At 41.7% G+C, this 22,491-nt stretch overlaps 1 protein-coding gene across 1 annotated transcript in view; it reads left to right on the forward strand.

The window, feature by feature from the left end:
* The window catches only part of FAM180A (family with sequence similarity 180, member A), a 22,556-nt gene extending 740 nt beyond the window's left edge, over nt 1-21,816 (forward strand). Inside the window, exons 2-3 of the mRNA XM_010140513.1 lie at nt 20,320-20,420; nt 21,400-21,816. Of these exons, the coding sequence (XP_010138815.1) occupies nt 20,320-20,420; nt 21,400-21,741 (443 nt within the window). The 3' untranslated portion in view covers nt 21,742-21,816. The remainder of the gene's footprint in view (nt 1-20,319; nt 20,421-21,399) is intronic.
* The last annotated feature ends 675 nt before the right edge of the window (nt 21,817-22,491 follow it).

Here is a 22,491-nt window from a genome sequence, read left to right on the forward strand (position 1 = left end):
TGCCGAGAACCTTATCCTGACAGACTAGCACATCTGACACAGAGAAAGCTACCTGCAGTGTTATCAGGCTTCTGCCAACCTGACAATATATAGTTGTGACATATTTGTATTCAAGTATGTGACGGTAACATATGAAATTGTTTGGGACTATTGGATTGCATAGGAAATGCTTGCTTAAAAGCTAATGATGTTGTACTTTTTCCTTTTTCGTTTCATTCTCTCCTCTGGTATTTGGCAGATGTTCGGTAGCTGCTGGAAGTGGAGAAAGGAAACACCTCCCAAAAGATTTCTTTAGTTCTGATATTGAAATTCACAGATATTTAAAGGAATCTGAGTCCGTAAACCCCCCCAACCATTCAGATACCCCCCTCCCCACCCCATTCTTCAACATCTTTCTTATTATAGATAGTTCCTTTCTAGTCTGCTGTTTGGAATTGGTTTTGATTTTGTAGGGGAGGAAATGGCTGAATAAGCAATAGAGAGCTATGCAATTCTGTTAAGGCTGTATGAATGCTTAATTGTTCCTTACGGTTAGTGGGGACTCACTGACAGGGCACTGACTTGGAATTCAGGGTGGGAGGTTCTTTCCTCATCTTTTTCATCAGCCTCTTGGATAACACTAGATGAGTCAATATGCTTGTATGTACCTAACTTTTTTCTTACTGTGTAACAGAGGAAATTACACCAATTATCACCATTCTGTATATAAGAGTTTGTCTTTCCAGGGATGACACATAAAAAGGTGAGGAAATCTAGATCTGCTTATACAAACAAACCCAACCCTACCTTTTGGAAGAATAAGGTCACGGTACCTGTGAAATGGAAAAAAGTAAGGGGTTCATTTCCATGATATTATAATCAACATGCAATTTAAGGATGTTCTTCACTTTTATTAACACACTTATTCACTTACTTTAATTTAACAACAACTCTAAAAGGAACCCATGCAACTATTAAAGTCCAATTTTAATCGCCACGAATATTTAAATGAAAACATTGGAACTCTGTTGCATCTTTTGGTAAAGCTGATTGTTTTCAATTTGGAAGTTCTAGAGCTTGTTTTCAGAGACTTCAGAGGGAAAGCAAGATTCATCCCCTGTTGTGATAAGGAGTTCATTCTCACAAATATTATATACAGACATCTGCTGAGAAGGAAACCAGGTATCTTCTCCACAGCTCTTGGGACTATTCAGCTCCAAATATGTTTTAGAGGCTTCACTCCTTGAACAATAGCTATTTCAGAGAACCTCCACTCCCCTAAACTACCTGTGTGTCAACCAATCCCATCCTCACGTGCAGTACCTAGAGGTCCAAAGCACTGTTCTAGTTTTTTAATTGCTTGGAAACCTAAGAGGAAATTTAAGTACTGAGGCATGAGACACCCTTCTGCAGACACAGATGTCTTCCCTCCTTCCACAAATGATGACTGATTCTTGTCTGGGCTGAATCTCAGTCATTTAAGTCTTATCCAACTCCTGATATGAGTTTTGCAATGGAAAAGAGAAGACAGATCAGCATCTGGTGTGATGGAAATGAAAGATAGATATGCATATCATCTCCATGTTGACTGGTAGTCCAGACTGTTTACAAAACAGTAGGACAAATGGTCCCGCTTTGATTACCCACAGTTGTTGTTTACTATAGAAATGAAGAGTCAACATCAGATATAACAAGACCTATTTTTTACCATTTTTTTCACTATGGGGCACTGGGGGCACCCTAGGATGCCCAGACCTTGTAACCAAGCATTTAAGATTTGGCTCAAGAAAAGTCAGATGTTAAGAAAGATAAACATACTTGTGCTGGCTGATAAGTGGGAACTCCAGACTGACACCCCTCTTTTCCTTTTGCTTTTATAAGCATCAGCGAAAGGAAAAATAAAGCATTTCTGGCAGTAAAATTGAGAACTTTTTTTTTTCTTTTCTCCCTCCCTCAGCCATTTGCTTTTAAAATTTCATAGACTTCTCAGGCTGCCTAGATCCAGTTGCGGACATTGGTCCAGAAGTCACAGGCAAAACTTGGTCCCTAGGATGAACATGTTCATAATAATAATAATAATAATAATAATAAAAGACCCTGAGTAATGACAAAATAATTTACTTGTCATCATCTCAGACAGACTCTTTTAGGCTTAGCTGTATTGTATTATACTCAGATTTTGTGAAGAATCTGTCTAGGGAAAAAAAGTAATATTAGGTCTCTACCGAGTGATATTCCCTATGCAATGGTAGAGGTGAGATCATATTAATTTCCCAAGGACCCAGATAAGAATTCCAGACCTTAAGAGACTTTTTTGCTGGTGAAAGCAAGGAACAAATCTTGTTTTTTGAGAACAACATAAAAAAACCTAACCCAAAACACCCAAGCAGCTGCAGTAACTGGAGATGGTGTCACTGTTTGTCACCCAGCTGCTTTCATCAAAGTGCTCTGACGAGTACTAATACATTGAAGAGCAGAAGTTAACTTTAGATCTGCATTGTAAGACTTGTCTGTTCTCTGAGGAGAAGCCCTAAGGCAAGCCTTATTAGCACGGTTCATCTCAGCTGGCTGTAGTTTGTTTGCTGTAGGGACTTCCTGTTTCAAATAGATGGCACCCAAACAGTAGCACGCTTGTTACGTGGCTGCTCAGGGAGTGAAGGTACAGCACAATTTTTTGCAGTTGTGGCTTTTTTGGACAGTAGGGCAGCAGCTGCAATGGTAAGTTTGCCCCTCAGTGGAGGGTGGAAAAGGAGGTGTTGAAAGACCCAAAATAAGGTAAAGCTTTTTTCACTCATCAGTGAGAAAAGGATGTATTGGCTATATTAGCACCACTGAGGTCTCCCACTTTTGGGGAATGGCTGTGCTGTGCCTTCCAGACCTCAAAAGCAGTATTACAGATGCACGTGGATTTATCTGGTCAATATGCATTAGTTTGTTTCCAGTCTCTACTACTTGTTGAAAACCAAATGGTTGTTCTGTAAGACCAGGGCAAGAGTTTTGTCTCTTTAGAGACTTTCTACAGAAGGAGTTACTTGGAAGATCAGAAGGCACATCCTCCTTGATTTCCCCACAGCATTGCAAACTTCTAGTATTTGCTTTTGTGTTGTGACAACTGCGTTTGAGTTTGATGGAGCAGCTGCTACATAAGCAACTTTTGGAGGCTGCTTCTCCTTGGGCTTAGCTACAGCAGGCAGGCAGCTCCCCAGTGCCAGGAGAGGGAAGACTATGAAGAAGAGAAAAAGAGACTGGCTATTGCTGGAAATCCAGCCAGTTCTTTTACCAGGAAGCGCTGTTTAACATGTTCTATCCTCTGTGATCTTTTGCTGCATACTGGGTTGCTGGTGAACTTGCTGTGTGGGGAAAGGATGAGTGCCTTAGAGGTTAGGGCAGACACTGCATCCTCATATCTTTTGACTTTATTTGCCTCTCTTCTCCCCCCATCTCACACTGCATCCTTACAGCCAGGCATTCCCTTCTCAAGCAACTTCTGTCATTCCACTGCTGACAGTAACGCTTGTTTGACATTTTTGGCTTGGATAGCAACAAGCAAAGGGAATGCAGCCTGTACACAGCATGTAATGACAACACAAATGGTCAAACACATAGACGACCAGTGGGCCTCGAGTATACCATGTTATGGTCTTGGCTTATTTAAGACATGCCAAGACATTCCAAAGGTATGGTCCAAGGGTAAAAAGAAATTACACCAGCTGGACCAGCTACAAGATCTTTTTAAAATTCAACTTCTATTTAATTTCCATAAAACAATAGTTATCCAATTCTTAAAATATGTAGTGCTCTTGAAACAATGAAAGATATGAAATGTTATGAAACAGAGCAAACTCCTTCCAAGCCTGGCTGTGTAAAGGGTGTTTCTTCTTATGGAGAAAATGCAATATTTCCCTTTTCTCTGGTTCCCATGTGATTACTTGGAAAATTGCCTCAGCTGCCCCAACTTGGAATGTTGGACCCATTTTACTGCTCACTGCAGCAGTAAAAGGCTTGATCAATCTGCTTCAGGGGTTCCTCCCACCTCCCCTGACTCTGTTGCGTAAGTCTGTACCAGTTCCTGGGAATGCATGTTTGTAGGCTAGAGTCTCCTTGTCTGGGGGTTTATTTGCCTGACATAAATTATTACTTCACCTAGTATCACATCTCTACCTGTAAAGAGAAGGAGGCACTGCCTGAAGCACAGTCTGGGATTGAAATTCAGAGGAATTAGCTTTGCAGGTGGATGATATGAAGAAGACAATTTGTATATCTATACTTTCACTTCCTGACTTCCTTTGCAAAGAGCTATATAAGAGATGAGTATAAATGTATGACATAGACCAAAAAATAGGTCCTTAAAAAACAAATTGTCCTATACTGTAAGTGTTCAGAGGGAGGCATTAGAAGAATGTTTTCTGCTCTTTAAGAAATCAGAAGAAGGAAAATACAAAAATATGTTTTTGAGCAAGTCTGGAAAATATTTGAGAATTAATGAACTAAGGAGGCAACTAGGATATCTGCATGGCACAATGGTGTGTGGAACAGAGATCGTAGGCTCATGGCTGAGGCAAGCTGCCTGCCTTGCACATGACAGGACAGTGCAGGGACTCTAGCTGGGTCCTAGCAGGGTGATAGTCATGACATGTGCCTAAGGGAGTGGGCTCTGCCTTTCAACAGGGATCACCTGGGTGGACCCACTGCCACACTGATACCACTTCTTGGCTCTGATACCTCTGTCCTGTGCTTTGCTGTGTGGCAAGACACAGTCCTACTTTTCCTTGTGGCAGATCCCTTGGCATCAGCTGTGGTGGCAGTCTGAAACTATCAACAGGGAGAGCAGGGAGAGGACTGAAGGGGCTAAAAGGGATTAGTTATTAACGCTCAGGAAACCTGTTTGGTGTTGGGAAAGGTAGCTAGAATACAACAGTCTCTGAATGGATTTAACTTGTGTAGGATAAATATCCATTAGGGTAGGCTGTAACTGTAATCAGAACCCTTTCTAGTATTTTCTGATTCTCCAAATTCTCTTTAGGAGCATACTTAATTAATTTAACCTGCATGGAGGATGATTCTTGAATCAGAATTCACAGTAGATACCTGAAAGACATACAAAGAATGCTTAAAAAAAAAAAAATCCAGTCTCTTCTAGGGCAATGATGCTAAACTGTGATGAGATCAGAGAGAGGGTAGATTACAGAAGCTTCAATGTTTTAGTTTAGACCACAGATGGATATTGTACTCTATAAAAGAATTTATGCTGTTAGCAAGGAAGGATCTAAGTGATTCCGAGGCTCTTTTCACCACAGGAAGCAGCTGAAAAATTGCTAAAGCTTACAGCTCATACAGTCATTAACTAGTTGACAGAATCAAAAGTTAAAAAGAGAAGAGAGCTTGATAATTTTGAGAAAATCTGGGTAAGCAACAAGAGGAAGACACGAGATAAATCTGTTTTCTCTTTGATATGTGCTAGACTATGTGAGAACTATGAGCACAAATAGAATCTTCTCAGTGAACCCAATTCCATCCCAGTACTGAGAACTGGGAAGTCAGTAAGATATTTGCTGCCACTTTGGCAGCCAAAGTCCAGCCCAGAAGCACCTCCTGCCATTCAAATCTCTCCATACACTTTCACATGGAAACAGCTTCCCTCACCTTACCTTTCAAAACCTCTTCACTGCTCTTAACGCATGATGTTAAGCATGTTCCCTTCCAAAATGTTCACCAAAGACCTTTCAGTGTAATTAAGGGGAGGAAATGTTAGCATCCCTTTACATTGTGAGGCGCAGAGTAAGTAAATTACTTGGTCCAGATCTCTTTGGGATGACTGCGTGCATGCAGCCCCGTATGTTGTTAATAGTGGTGATTTTTTTTTTTTTTTAAATCTGTTTCTGAAGCATAAAGTGCTTTTCTTGTTTTCTTGGGGTAGATCATGCCAGACTCATCAGAAGCATAATGACTTCTCAGTGAGAAAGAAATCCTGTCAGAAGCACTGAATAGTACAATGTCATTGAAAGAAAAGTCAGCAGGTCTTAATGAACGTCATCAGACTGCAGAGGCTCTGATTACTAAAACGGTGACAGGCAAGATGTAAATTGCTGAAGCACTGAATGGTGGAGCAATTAATTTCACGTGCAGCTCCTGTGCTTAGGTTCAAGGCAAGGCAGGATGCCAGGGCTGGCCAAAGTGTTGGAGCTTGCTTGTCTGCACAGCCGGCACCCACCTTGAACCGGGGCTCTGCAAAACCATGAATTCTCCCTCTGCATCCCAGCAGCTCTGCTGAAGGGAGCCAAGTCCATCCAAGATGAAGAGAAGCTAGCTGGGTACACGGAGCCAGATACCGCAAAACAGGCAGCTGTGCACGTGCCTTGGTTTGAAGTGAGCAAACCAGTCTGTTCCTTGTTTTAACTAAAAATACTGAAATGTGCAAACTGGCACCTCTGAACTCAATAGTTTTGCCACTCTCAGGAGAGAGAGGCCACAATCTCAGTCATTATCTAGAATTTAGTTTCCTGTAGTAACCAGGGTTGTTAAAAGCTTCTAGCCCAAATGCATTATTTGTTGGTTAAAGTGTTTTTTAATCAAAATGGTACCGGTGTGGGTGAGTGAAGTTCATGTTGGTCAGCTACATGGATAGCTAGTAGTGGGAAGCAGTGGATGAAACTTTATCAAACCATCATAAAAACTAAAAAAAGAAAAAGAAGGCAACTTGAAGATAAGCTGCAAATAGCACTTTGAGGGAGACACATAGACAGAGGTCCCCAAGGGAACAGTCATCTCTGGCGTTTTCTCTCCCACTGGAAGGAAAGAAAGCCGAAGAAGGGATCCTGTATGCCTCCATTGTCCCTGTGTCTCTCATTATCCCTAAATCTTGTTTTATTTGGCTACTTTTATGGCAGCTTTATGATATATCCCCGGCAGCATACTTGCTAATATAGAGACATTAAACTCTGCGAGTTTGGGTGTGGCTTGAGTCTATAACACAAGTCATGGGGATCCCTTGTGTACTCAGTGGCTAAACCTTAGCTGGTAACTATTTTTATCCCCCCGAGAAGCTCCAGGCTGCAGCAATAACCTGGTTTCTCTTGTTTTGCTATCGCAGTGCTTGTGGCAGGGCGAGCTCAGTGCTGGGCTAGAGATTGAGAAGAATGCAAGGAGAAAAATAAGCTCCACTATTCCCAGTTTCCACAAACATTCCTTTCCTCTGGTGAAAGCATATGTGGGGCCTTTCCTGGCCCAGATTGCTGGTTAGGTTTGGCAGCTCCCGATTCCCCTGAGATCGGCATGCCTATCACTCATCTTCTGGAAATACCTCTTCGGCCACAGGGAAACAGGTCACCAGCCAGGAGCCAGGCTCTAAACTCCTGGAGTCTTTCTTTGCTCAGGAGGAGCCAGGTGGGCAGCTGAAAAATGTTGCTGAGAAAGGGGAAAATAAATTGTTCAAATCTCAGAGGTTATTTGAGAAGAAATGGAGCAGTGACAGGGCAATGCTGCACTGCAGTCCCATGTTGGAGACCCAAATGCACAAGGTCTTCTGTCATACTTGCCTGATGCTCCCCCCCACCTCCTTGTATGGCACTGGGGAAGCAGAAACTTTGTTTAGGTTTTCCAAATTGTGAAGAGAGTAAACCACACCAGACTGAATGTGAATATCTGCTGTGAGCCAGAACATCAGGATTTCATCTTCTCCATCTGCTTGGCAGGTGGTGGCGTGCCTCAAATGGAGCCGATGCTTCTAATCTCTTTGTTTTCTTGGAAGGACTACAAATTTTCCAATCTGGCAGGACTTATTTGAGTCAAGAGAGGCAAAAGCGAAAGGTAGAGATGTTGAGAAAGGATATACAAAAAGCTAGAGGTAAAAATGGCAAATGGAAGGAAGTAGTATGAATGAGAGGAAGATAGGAAGAGAAAGGAGAAGTGTGGAGAGAGAAAATGTTTTAAAGGTGGATGGAAAGATTAAAACACACATATGATTAAGATTAGGGTGCCTTTCACCCCCTTGTCAGCAGGTTACGCATCCCCATTTGAATCCATCCTTCAAAAGGTGTCCATCTGTCACAGCTAGTCTTCATCTTACCTGTTTGCTTCTCAGGCTCATGGGATGGTTGCATTTCTCTGGAGCTGGCACTGCCTTTTTTTCACATAAGCAGGACTCCTCTTTGCTGCTTGTCCCCACCAGCCCCTCAGCACACCAGGATATTGAGATACACTTGGGCAATTCATTACCAGTCACAGTATAAAAGTTATATGTTGAGGTCTCTGCACACTTTTTCTTTAAATCCCTTTGAGCTTTCTGAACTATGTAGGTGTGAAAAAAGACTCTTCCCACTGCACAAGAAACACCCTGTTTTGTTACAGGAAAGCTGCAAGAAACTTGCTCTTTTATAGGGCAATGAGTCTACAGCATTCCCCATTGATACCAGTCAAGCTTTCCCATTAAAACCAGTCATAATAACAATACTGCATCTGCACAAATCCCTGTTTCCCCCTATCAATCACTGGAGAAATGGATCAAGTTCTGCAAGCCCTTAGTTTCCTTCCCGTTTTTCATAATGCTTACAGCTGCGACATTACACTTTTTTTTTATGCCTGGCTCTGAAGAAAAAGAAGTAATTGTTTACTGAATTTATTTATTAAATGCACATTTTATGTTTGAGGGAACTGTTTGTGTCTTAAGCCCCTTCCTAAAATAAAAGGCATTTAAGGCATGCCTCATTTCTGTTTACTGCAATTGTTCACAGCTTGGCACTGAACAAACTCAATTTCCAGTTAAACACTACTTGTAGACATCTTAAAATAGTACAGCATGTGTTAAGTGAAACCATTAATTTGTCATAGTCACAGCAACTTCTGCTTTTCTGGATTGCTATGCCAGTTTGGCAGAAAGTCTTGGAAGGTACCAAGTCTAACGATGAGAACTTACATACTGCTGCTTTTGCTGTTTTCTACCATCAGAGTTTTTAATAAACAGAGCTCAAAGGGGCTGACCTACCCTGATTTGTACTTAACAAATCTAAAACTCATTTGGGTCCTCACGAAGATAAAAGGATAGAAAAGAACCCAAAGGTTTTTCAACACTGGGGTGTCCCATAACAGGAATCAGGCAAAATCAGTAAAAATCCAATACAATCAGGCCCAGATATGCTCAAGTGGCAAAGGGCAGTGTGCAGCTGCCGTGTTGGGCTCTCCAGCAGAAGGGGGATGATGGCATGGCCCTGTTTTCACAGGGGATGCCTGGGAGAAGGCAGCTCAGAGGGTCCCAGTTTTCATGAACAGACTACAGATACCAGGCATCCTCTGCTGACTGTGAAGAACAGCCAGAAGGTGCTTTCTGGCCCAGAGTTTTAGCTGCGTTATCTAACCTTTCTGCTTTTCTGTACCAGGTCCCTATCTCTCACTGTGCTCCATCTCTCCCTAAAACCAGTACAGAGGGAAGACAGCATCCATTTGGCTGAGGTTTGGGCAATGCTGCATACTGAGGACGGAGGGAATCCTCCAGGAACTCGGATTCCTGAGAGGAAGATTTAGATGTTTAGTAATGGGACCAAGAAAAATGAAGCAGTCACAAGCTGGCAATCACACAGACTGTGGCCTGTCTTGTCATGGTGCTGTATTTCTCATGTTCACAGCAGGGCTCCAGCTGATGAAGAAGTCTGTCTTTAAGGAGACTGCCTGATAAATAGCTAAGTGTTATGGATACCATAAGAAATTGTATTTCCGTAGAAAGACAGTCCTTTTCTAGCCAGAAGTGGTATTTAGGGAGCAGGCTGTCGGGCATTTGCTGGAAATTTCTGGATGCCCTTCAAACCCTGAATGACTAACTGCATGTGCCACAGACCAGCAATCCAGCATGCATCCGGTTCTGTCAGCTTTAATCTCTGTGCATGCTGTTCACAGCCAGCGTGGTCCAGCTGAACACCATGCGCCCGTATATCCTCCAAAGGAAAATATGGAGGCTCTTTAGCGAAATATCATCATCAAGGCAAAGAGCTCAGTTTCTTCTTGCGTGATTTGTCAGTGAGGTAAATGTAACCAACTCATCATGGCTTAGATACTTTCTACGCTTCCCTCCTTTCTATTTACATGATCAGAGATTGAAGTATGTCTCATATTCAGCTGTTTTTTCACTGTGATGTCCATCTAGAGTGTCACCCAGGAGCTTTTCAATCCTGGTTGAATTCATGCTGCTAAACAAGACATAAACTGTGAAAGAAACAAATGTATCTCCCCTGACATCTCTGTATATGAACGCTGCTGGACCTTCAGCAACCCTTGAATATCTGCCTGCTGAGGTAGAAAAAAGTGCTAGTCCTTCTCACTGCAGTTCAGCTGGAAGCAGCTACTTGAACATACTATGATTTACTTATCTGTTTTCAAAATCTTATGGGTGCTTTTGTTGACAAAGTAGCCCATGCACTATTTAAACAAAGTTATAAATCGCCTTCTAAGTGTCCCCTTCACAACAAATGGGAGCATTCACCCCAGCTTCTCTCTGTAACCCCATGCAATGGGTAACAGCTATTAATCTAGTGTGTCTGAGGAGCTCAACCGTGACAAGCTAGTTTACATTCTACTTCATCCTTAATATTTGCATATTGTTCAGTGGTCAAAATAGAGCTTAAATATTACTGGGGCTAGCATTTAGAAGTATAAATAGGGGGATGAGTAGTCCCTGCCTTATCTTGTGGCCATGCTAAATGTCACTTTACCCTATAAATGATTAGTTTGTTGTTCTAATGTGCTCTAGTATCCCACACAATGCTTAACTCTTACTTATAGGCCAAAGACCAGTAATAAAGTTCTCCTAATACGAAAAAAGAAAGTCATATGAAGAAGACGTAAGATAAATATCAACCACATGTTCATAATCAGATGATCTCTCTAAGTTTACCTGGGAGATCATCATCTCTCCAAGCTGAGGAAGAACTATTATGCAGAATTATCACAAGATGAAATCTCGTTTTCGCAAGGATTGCTTCTCTAGGCACAGGACGACATATGTCAGATTCACCGAAACATTTCTTTTATTAGCAGCCTATAATGACAACCCATGGAGCCTATAGCTGCTGGCAAAAACTTTCCTAAGTAAGCACATTTAATCATGCAAGCTCCAAAGTGTTTGAATTAGGAAGAAGACAGCCCAAATCCAGTGAAAGGTACACTGAAATTTACACTGTATCACAGCAGCCTAGGTAATGTGCTTCTCCACAGTAATAATTTCTTCTTTACCAGTCGCCATTCACAGAGGAGTTAAAATGAAGAATAAACTCCCAGCTGTTTTCAGTCAGCAACATGTTAGAAGTTTTCACTGGAAATCATTTTCCTCCCTTTCTCCAAATTTATTCTTCCTAAGTTTAGAGCATGAGGTCATTAAATTTTTTTCCTTAAACATTTACTTAGACTATTTTCCTGTAAGCCAAGATCTGTTTTACAAGCCCAGCTCAAAAGACTCCAGGAGAAGAGGATGTACGGTAAGGAAGAATAGCACTGAATCAAATACGTCGGACAAACTGGTAGGGTCTTCTTGGATTGTGAGCCACTGAGAAATGGCATCTGCAGGGGTAGGAACTGCAGCTGTGGCAGATGTTGAGTTTTGAATTTACACCAGTTTCAGGGGCAATTGTCAGAATTTTGTGCATTTCAGGTCCCACTCCTCAGAGAAGACATTTGGGTTATTCTGTTGGTTGTAAGATTTCTGTCATCTAACTTTTTTCTCTTCCCTCCAATCCCAAGTGTGCCTTTTACAGCACAGGGCTCTCTGTTACCTGGCCGCCCACACAGAGCAGCATCTTGGGGCTGGTGGTGCCAGCTCAGGTCATCTGAGGACTTCGTCCACGGTGTCTAGCTACTTTTAGCAATATGCAACACTCAACGTTCTGGCAGGGCTTTCCGTATTTAATGGTGAATCCATTTGTACGTCAGTCTCAGCTTTATTTCAGCAAATTGTGAAACTTGAAAGGTCTAGGAATAGTCAGGTTTTAGGAGCGCATGAAATAACAAAGAACAGTACAAAAACAACAGCTTTGTAAAATGGAAATCTCATATGTGTATTTGTGGAGTGGGGAAGGCAGCTATAAAAATAACTCATTTTGCATTCACCCGTCAGATTTCTTTTCTGTGTTTCTCACAATATCACAAAGATTGTCTTGCACACATTGAAATCCACCGATTAGATTTTTTGGATTATTATATTTGAGTTCCATTTATTTTTTAGTATTATATTCATGCAGATGCAGAAATTAACGTGATGGACCCCAAACATTTCATGTAGGTGTGAACTTGACAGAATAAGTGCCTTCTCACAGTGACTGTCATTTGCTGCTCTGGTAGAGACGTGTGGTTTCCTTGCCTCTGACCCAGGGATACAGCACAGCTTTTTGCCCTTTGCGTTCTGCTCGGATGGAAAGACAGCGGAACCAGTCCAGTTCAGAAACACAAATTAATCCACCTCCAGCTCTGAGTTATTTTCTCAGACTTCTTGTCTTATCATCACTACTGGAAAACATACAATGTTTTGAAAAAGCATTGTCTTTAGAAATAACTCATTTCCTCACAAAAAAAGGTCCCAATATCTCCCTGCTTTTTGTTTATTGGGCAAGGCTGACTTATATTCTTTCTCCATCCAGCACATATTCATATCATTAAGAGAACCAGCAGCAGGTGCACTGATACTTGAGCTCAATGAGCAGCTGGAAAGGCAGCTGGGGTTTCCGTGTTTTTGAAGAACAAGCAAAATCCCAGAGCAGAAGCAACAGAAAACTGAAATTTATGTATTCTCTTCCTAACAATTTATTTCAACTCAGATGGGTATTTGAAGGAAAAAGGAAGACAATACTGGTTCTCTCTAATCTGAGAGAGAAGAAACGGTCAATATAATGTATATTCCGGTTTGAAGGAAAAAGGACGACAATACTGGTTCTCTCTAATCTGATAGAGAAGAAACGGTCAATATAATGTATATTCCTCATCAGTTTTGACTTGCAATATTGATACTCAGGGAGTCTGAGGAATAGCTTGTGGTTTCACATGTGCTACTATATGTGGGTGAGCACGGTTCATACACAAATAAAATAATTATCAGTTCAAATACAGTTCCTAGATCCACTGTCAAACACTTGAATTTATGTGCTAGTTGAAACTATTCACAGATGCCTTGTGAATAATTTTGGGTCCCCATCATTTCCTCTGTTTTTCTTCACCAATTAACAGCTCTATGATCTCAATGGGACAGTTCTTATAGGATGATTCAGCACAGGACAATTCAATTAACAATAAAATATACTTCCATAATTTTTCTTAATCTGCAGATCATATGGCCGTAGATTTTAAAGTCAGAATGCCCACATATTTTTTCAATTTTGCCATCTGCATATTTCATGTAGTGTCCCTTTCAGCAGATCTAATGCGTTGTGTTTCATTAACACATTTTTTCTGAAAAGGGAGACAGTTTCAACTGGAAGACATCATAAGATGGAAAAGCTGCTAATTCTCTTGTCAGCGGGTAGTAGGTCATTTCAATTCTGCCAGATAAAAAGGCAAAGTAATCTCCAAGAGAGTTCCTAAATCTACATAGTATTGGTTGTTTAATAAAGCACATGATATGCACATGTATGTGCATGATAATGGCTCTGAGGAGACATTTTATGCAACTAGTCAATGACAAAAGTTAATACTTGGACTGAAGAATCTGAGCTGTCATTCTTAGTAATGAAATGAAATTCATACTGCTCCCTGCTAGATCTGTGGTTCAGATTAGACCTTTGATTCCTTTCTTGTCTTCCGGCCTTCGAATAAATTTTAGTTATCCTTTGTGCCAGTTGAATTTACTCTGTTAAAAGTTCAGGGGAGTGTAAGCACAGAAGGGAAAGAAGTTCTTGGCAGCCAGTGGTCCGATTCTCACCTCTGGCAGGAGCAATGACTACACTAGTTGAGGTGGCCATCTACAGAAAGGAGCCCGTGAGCTTGGTAGTTAGATCAAGGATGTGTAGACATGAGGAAGGGCTTCTGCTTTTCCTAACCAGGGCCAATGTCCATCCTTACGTCATCTGAAAACTTGAGTCATCACCAAATGTCCTAAGAGCACTTGGACCACAGCTGGACTGGGAGTTTCACATGTGGGAGTGCTGTTGGTGCGGCAGGTGTTATGGGGAGTGAGATAGCTAAAATCTACTATGCTTTTTTTAATTTGTTTTTCCCCTTCATTCATGACCAGACAGATCCTTGGCTTGATTCACTGTGTAGCCATGCAAAGCAATGTCTACACAAAGGGAAGGAGGGAGAACCTGACTGAGAGAAATGTGCGCCGGACTGCTCCTGGCAGCTGTAGCTGTGATTAGATCAGCCGCAGCAAAATCCTAGCTATTCAAGTCGCCTTTTTCTGCCAGGAAACCAAGGAAGCCCAACTGAAAAAGAAAATATAACAAGATGTAAAAAGGCTATTATTGACTACTGGTCACCTATCCTCTGTGCTCAGTGTCTCAGCTCTGTGTGAATACATACCTGGGAGGTGGTGCAAGGCTCAAGCTCACCCCTGTGGGCTCTGTAATACTAATACAAAAAGGGCAGAGAAGGGATTCCCTTTCAGAACATCAATAGCGTGATTCACAGAGATCTTTGAACTGCTGCAGCTCTGTCTTTGCCTGTGAAGCAGAGCTCTGATTTCCATCGCTGTGCCTCCACTGTTCAACAGGAGAGTCATCCGCTTCACTCTGCTCCTTGGGTCCTTGCCCGTAGCTCAGCACCAAAACACCAACACCTGGCTGTACTTCTTCCCTCGCTCCCTTCTCTGCTCCTTCCTGGAAGACATGGAAGTAGATGGTATCAGCATTATATACCTTCACTTGTTAATACGTAAGAAGCATTTTTAAGTGTTTTTAATTAAGATTGCTTTGTGTCTTCCCCTTGCATAAGAGCTGTTGTGAGCAACACAGACAGGGAAGGGGAGGTGGCCCTGCAGAGAAGACAGGAATATAAAGCACTCAATCGTTTCCCAACCCTGACTGAAATTTCTTGTGTTAGCAAAATTTCTTACTGCCTCTGTGTTAAACCTGCAGAACAGGGTTGGTATTTCCTTTCTTTATTCCTGCCCTGCACTCATATAGCGCTCACCATAACCTATGCCCAGTTTCTGGTAATATGGCAGGAAACCGAAGGGTAGCAATATATTTCACTTCTTTCCTTTGGTTTTTCTGTGTGCGTTTTTTCTCTCCATGCCTTCTGTGGCAATTTTACTCCAGTGGGTTAAAGGCCTCTCCTGGCTGACTGCATCTTTTGTCGGCATAAGTAATTTCAGGTGCTGTCCCCCTCCTTAGGACCAAGAGAAGAATAAATAGCACAGCATTCATTGTTCCAGGCTGGGAACAGGTGAAAATGTCGCATAATGGAAATTCCATCTGAGGGAATATATTTCTCAGACCATTTTAGTTGGTTGATGCTAGTCATATCTTTGAAACAATTTTACTTCTATCATAAAAGAAAAAAATATCCTCCACCTCTCACAAACACAGGCTTATATGCACCATTTCCTTCTCTAACAATATGCATTTCTGTAATCATAAGGATGTTGGTCTTTCTAATACACCTTTACATTTCTTATTCATACCAAGTAGCTAGAAAGGCTATTTTTGAGTGGAAACTCTGTTGCACATTAATCTAATCTAAAACATCCCAGGACAATTACCAGGTGCAGAAGTGTAGGTTGGAGCGAGTTATATTTTATGGAACTGAGAAACCCTTTTGGAAATATGAGTGTTTTTAAAAATAAGAGAAGTTGGTAAAAGGTATATTTGAAAAAACTGATTACCTGATGAACTAAGGTATTGAATACAGTATGTTATTAATTCTAAGTGTTTTAAATGGATTTTTTTTCTAAGAACAATGTTGTGCATTGCCAAAGTTTGTACGGAGATCTAAGTCATAAATCCTTAGTGACAAAACTTAGACTATCAAGATGGAGCTTTTCTTCTTTTAACCCTTCTTTTCATAGCTAAAGAAGAACAAAAGTCTATTCTCACTGTTAGCCAACTGGCAGGAATAAGAGTGACCATTGCCACTATTAATTTTAGTCTTAGGAGCTAAGTTAGCAGGGATATGGAGCTAAAATCAAAACCAGGCAAATTCTCCTGGTAGCTGCTTTTAAAAATGTGCTAGTTCATGTTGGTTTGTAATTAAAATGTCTTCTCAATCTCATTGCTGTGTTCTCCTAAGGGGCATTGGGGTTTAATCTCCCAGTAATGGAGATTTAAATGTATTAAATTTGGAATGCACAAGCCTTTGCATTGCGCTTGTTGCCATGGGAGCTACTTATGTGAATAACTGCAATTCCAGATACAAGTTTCAGAAACTAGCTTACAGCACTGCTGTGTTTCCCCCTTGTGTCTCTAGGCTTTTCTGTGTGCTTCCCTTATTTTATCCCTCTTATTCTTCCTCCCTCTTCCCACTCCTAGCACATTTCTCCTGTGCTAGGGCAAAATGTTGATTTCTAATATAGGTGTTTCGATACAGAAAAACAAAAAATCAGGAAGCACAGAGGAACTATGGCTCAGCATGCTCTGTTGCAGGGCTGGCCAGCTAGAGCTCAGGTCCTGCCCCAAGAATGAGTGCAGGCCCAGGACAGGATAAAACACTTTGCTCAGGGTGAACACGCATCCGTCTGGAAATGAGGCAAGTGCAGGACAAGAAGTAAAGGAGGATTACTATGCATAAAACCTGATCGTTATTTATTAACACTGCACTTCTTGTGATTTACATTACTACCTTCATTGCCCACCACACACCTCTCATACGTCAATATCACTTGACCCTGGAGGCAACAATGCCCTGGTAACAAGATCTGCTGGAGGTACAAAGCAGGTGGTTGTTCAGAGCTAATGAGGTCCAGAAAATTCTGGCAGAGTTCCTACAACCGATAGAAGAATCTTTAAAATAAAGCTATTATTAGCCTCAACTGTGACATTATGTTTAAACTGTACAGAAATTTCTAAGTTGTTATGAGCTATATAGTTAGAAGTAGGCCAATGAGTTGACAAATACGGCTGCAGCTTTTGTTGAAAAATCCAGGAGAATTGGAGTTGAGTCAACAGAGCCCTAGGATGGTCTAGACGGACTCCTGCAGTGAGCAGTGCAGAAAACAGAGACTCCTGCACCACATTTTGACAGACACTTTTAGCCACCATTAGGACTAGATTTGTTGGCTGCCCACCATCTTCAGGCATAATGCTCCCATCCACCTCCAGCCCTGAGGCTTCAGTGGGAGAGAGGGAGGTCAGACCAGGGAGCACTCCTAAGGCCCCTCAGAAGAAGGAATTTGAAAGAAGATGAGCCTGGTAGTACACAGATATATAATGAAAATGTTTCCAGTAAGTATGATTAAAACCTTATTTTTCCAACCTCATCTCCATAGATCGCAAGCTTTTTGTTATACGACAGTTCAACCCTTAGGACAGAAGTGCCCACATGTCTGTTAAAAGTATCTTGACACATTTTTAAGAGTAGTAAAAAACAATACATCAATGGGAGTCTCTGCACTGACTTCAGAGATCGCTGAGTTGAGCTTTCCCTGTCAGTGCTGATGAGGGCTCTTTGCCCCTCAGAGATTCATGGTTATTGTCATTGAAATGAATAGGCTGCAACATCAACATAAAATGATGCACATTGCTCTGCATCTTCCCATGAAAGAATTGCTTGATAACTTCACAGGGAACTCCCTTAAAGACACAGTAAATCACCACGATACTCTTTGGCTCTTCTTTGTTACTGCCTAACTAACTCATGTCAGAGATGGAAGTAAACGAAGGAAGAAGTAAAGTCAGCAGAGAAGTTTCAAATGGAGTTTACAACCACTAAACACAGAAACTTGCTGTAAATATTTCTCTGCCTTAGCTTTTGCACTTAACTTACATGTGAGTTAAGTCAGTGTAATGGAAATCAGAGAGTGCTTGCTCTAAACGTGCACACAGTCTTGGAGGAACTCATGAATTCATGGAGAGGACTGTGGAGAGACTGATGGTGGAGGGATTTGACGGCTGTGCAGGAAGAGAGAGAAAAGAAAGGACATAAATAAAATGAGGACCAGAAAAATCAGGTCAGCATGGTAAATACAACTGACCTCTGGAAGAGCTTCTGCATAGAGTCTCTAAGCACCATAACAAAGGTTGTTATGTTTTGGGAACAAGATAATGGGATCAGGAAGTCAGTGTCTGACTGGTCCCTACAGAGGATGGAATGCTTCTGATACACATACAAAGTCCTTTCCCGCACTACAGCAGTTCAGGCTCTTGTTCCTTTGAATCTCCTAACCTAATCCATGTTATCTTGGGAACAGCTGGGTATTAGGAAAAGCCAGCTGTTTTCTGAGGTGTTACCTGTAATTCAGCAAGTGCATCGGTACTAAATTGTTAATATGGCATTCATTTTTGTATGAGTCCTTCACTGAGACTTTTCTGGGTGAGTGGTGATGGGCTGAATCTGATGACTTCTAGCTCAGCTCCACAGCGGGAATCTGTCCTTGGCCTGAAAGCTAAAAGCAATTGGTGTGATGACAGTAACGATGACAGCACTGAAGCAAGATGCCACAGACAACTTTTCCATGGCTCAGGGAATATTTGAGACATCAAACATCTGCAAATGTAGAGGTACTCTGTACTCTGAGGCTGTTGCTACTGAAAGGGCATCTAAAAGAGATAAAAATGAATTGTCATCATTATGGACGGGATGTCTGCCAGCAGCTTATTAATTAGAGTTTTGATTGCCCGGTAATAAAAGTTTTAATTACTCAGCAATTAGTGTTTGAAGTTTCAAGTGCTTCACATGCACTCAGCTGAATTCTTGAATTGACAAGGGTGAAAGATGGAAGGGCTCCAGTGTGTCTCAGCAAAGCTCTGAGCAAGAGGGGTGAACATCAGAAAATGGGTATAGACTTAGCTGCCAGTAGCCAGCCAGGCAAACACTTTCACAGACCAGAACCTGTAAGCAGCTTGTGACCTTTCCCAAACTCACCACCTCCTCACCTGGGCCAGACAAGACGCTTGGGTGGTAAAGGCATCATGCTGGGGAAAGGTTACTGCAGAGACCAAGTCCTTCTTATCATCTCAGTTCTTTTACTTGATGCATTCATTCCTTCAAGCTTTTAGTCACACACTCTGCAAGTAGTACTGTTTGGTTATCTAAACAAGTTGTAACCTGCACTCGCATGGATCCAATAGGAAGCACGTAGCTCTGTAGCTGTCTTACCGAAGTGCCTGAAACCCATCCCTGCAGGATGCATTTACAATTGGTAGACTCCAGCTGCAGCGTGCTTACTGCACTTCAGCAAATTATTTTACCTATACTACATTCCCTAGCTAATTCAAGGCCAAAATACCCTTTGCTGGATCAAGCATGAATTACTTCATACTTAGTATCATCCCTATTAATTTGCCTTATGCTAGATACTAAAGATCTTAATTAACACTATCTTTGAGGGCCTGGTTTCTCTCTCCTTGCGTTACTAGAACTTAAATATCATTAATAAGTCAAACAAAGTCAACAGTAGGCAATTGCCCAGGAAACAGGACTTCATTTAGGATACAGAGTCTAGAAAGAACTGCATATTTGTGATCTGCTTGGGCAATCAAAGAGGCAAGTTGTTTGAGGAACTCTTGAGCCAGGGATTAATAATTACAGTCGCTCCAGGTTTGGGGTTTTTTATTTTTTGTTTTGCTTTTTTTTTCTGCATGGCCAGCAGAGAGAGTCTGAAATGACATTGAGGATTTCTACAGCCAGCATGGAAATCCATCACAAGGACTTTGACAAAACAAGACAAAATTGATCTAGTAAAAATATTTCATGGAAAAAAATCTGGTAGATAGAGGGTGGGATGAAACTTTTCATAAATTCAAAGCAAGCTGAGTGTTCTATTAATTATTACTTGCAATGTAAAACTTGAGGTTGAGGGGGGAAGCATAGCGCTTTTCAAAATCTGGGGTTTCCCCCATTTTTTTAATTAGTTACCAAATATATCTATTGGTAAACAATGGGGTGAATAGTCTGAAGAAAGTAGACTTGGTAGAGGGTCAGTATTGTTTTTTCTTTGCAGATCCAGGAGAAAAACATGTATTTCAGGCAATGATGATGTTGCAGTTATAATTGTTCCTTACGCTACAAAACCAATCCTTACAAACCGCTAACCTCCACCCCTAGCAGACTACAGTCAAAGCAGTCCATGCCTCCCATTTTATTTACAGTGAGAAGTCATTCTGTACAGTAAGTCTTTGCAACAGGAGTTCCATTGTTGAATCTATTATTGAAAAATACTTCCACTTTTCAGTGTTTGCCACCCTATGCAACCTCTCTTTTTCCATTATTATTTTCCAGCTGTGCTTTTCCCTGCTGCTCAGCGAGTCAAGAGGTCCTCAGCTGCCTTCTTTAACCCAGTGCTACAAAACTCGCTGGAAGATGTGGTCCTGCTTTATGAGGTTCAGTATACGGGAGCAGATGGTACCTTAAGCAAGACTGGGGTTACTGTCCATACTAGGGTTATCCATTATCTCTCTTCATGTCACTTTTACTCATCCCAGTAGTAAACCCATTGCTGACTAGGTAATAAGTCACCAGAAGGGAGGAAACAGACAAACTTGGCTCTTTCAACTCTTAGCAGGCAGCAGTTGCCTGCAGTACCTCAAATGTGGGTTCTAGCTCACTGACAGGCAAAGCAAAAACCAGAGCAAAGTGTTTTCAACTGAACACAACTTTCTTCAGAACAGTTGCATATTAACAACACAGTGCATTTAAATTCTGTGGTCTAAGTCTCAGTCCCAAATTCATTAAAATCATTAAAGCCAGGAGTACCAATCATTGCAAATAATCCCAGTGTCATGACTGCTTCACTTCAAAATTATTCGGGTCCCCTCTTTCACAGCAGTGGAGATTTTGGATGTAATGCACAGTCGGGATTCCTGTCATATGGTGATCTAATAGAAAACAGCCCACCTGAAGAAGGTGCATCAGTCAAACCTATCTATCCTACACCTTGAGAAACTGGTATTGATGTCCAAACTGGTGAGGTGAGCTGGGAAGCCATTGCTGTGCTCTCTCACAGAGAACTAGGCCACCACTGCTATACCTAGCAGTGTGCGCTGCTGTCTCCACCTCTCTAATTCCCATGAGGCACTAGCAGCAAGCCTTATATGTTTTGGGCAACAGAAAACTACCTCCTGTTACCTTTTTCTCTCTTTTTCCCACAGCCCATTTCTAATTTTCCCAGGTAGGTAACACAGGGGTCCAATGTTCACATAGAGACCTTCTGGTCTGCCCCACCTCCAGCCAGTGCAAAGGGAGTTTTGTCTCCATTTAACCTGAAGTTAAGACCTAAGGACATGTTGTTAATGCATATTTACTCTGCTTAGAGTATCTTGGAGAAGATAAACAGCTTTCTGTGTTCTGATTTTGTACCAGTTTCTTTTAGCTGAGCTTGACATTGACAAAGGTCAGAAGATCTCCATCAAAGATGAGGAGCTCGCTTCACTGAGGAAGGCTGCTGAGTTTGACACCATCTGCAATGAGATTATCCCCAAAAGCATCACAGAGATCCGCAGACTGAGTAGCAGGCTGTCCTCCTACCCAAGGGTCCTCAAGAAAGAAGACTTTGAAAGGACAGTGCTGACCATGGTCTACACAGCCTACAGGGCTGCTCAGTCGCAGGGGCACCAAAAAGACGCTTGGGCTGAATCCTTCGTCAATCTGTACAAAGCCTTGAAGCACGACTTGATGTTCCCATACAACAAAGAGCCATCATAGTGGGAGACTTGATGCCACGGCAACTCAGCCACCTCTTCTGGTTGATAAGGGACACACGTAGCACGCACACCACTTTATTCTGCAGAGTTTAATAGCCTGCTTCTTGAAAGATTGTTTTCTAGCTCCCTCTTGTGGAATCCACTTTATAGTTCCATGCTAAATGAGGAAAAATGTTACCTTCAGTCCTGGGAATTTGATTTTTGTGCTGGCTCGGAGGCATATTCTGTGACAGACAAAGAAGGGAGTCTGGTGTACTCCCAAGACAGACATGCCTTTGTTTCAACCTGTGAGTTTCTTATAGGCAGTACATAAGAATACCACGCTTATCCTCACACACTTATGTGTATGTGCTGGAGAGTGCTGCTTTCCTAGCCGGGGAAAAAACTATTTTGGTTGACTAATAAAAGAATATTATAAAGAGATGCAAGGGTCCTCTGTAAAAGGAAGAGGATTCATAACTGTCAGGCTTCAGAAATTCAACCATTTTTTTTTCAAATATTCTTGTAAATAATCATTGTCTGATTCACTTCATCTGGCTGAGCCAGTTTTTAATCACAATAACATTTAGAGAAGACAAAGGTCATTGTGAACACCAGCAGCAAACAAAGCCTGTGCACATATTCCCCCCTTCCTAGAGCTGACCTCACAAACAGTTTGCAATGGTTCTTTCACTGTTTGTAGCACGTAACTTTGCTTCTGCTCCTTGTTTTTTGAAGGGAACATGGATATGTCCCCAGCAGAGTCAAAGGC

Source organism: Buceros rhinoceros, unplaced genomic scaffold, assembly GCF_000710305.1.
Source record: "Buceros rhinoceros silvestris isolate BGI_N320 unplaced genomic scaffold, ASM71030v1 scaffold3757, whole genome shotgun sequence".
NCBI classification, from domain to species: domain Eukaryota; kingdom Metazoa; phylum Chordata; class Aves; order Bucerotiformes; family Bucerotidae; genus Buceros; species Buceros rhinoceros.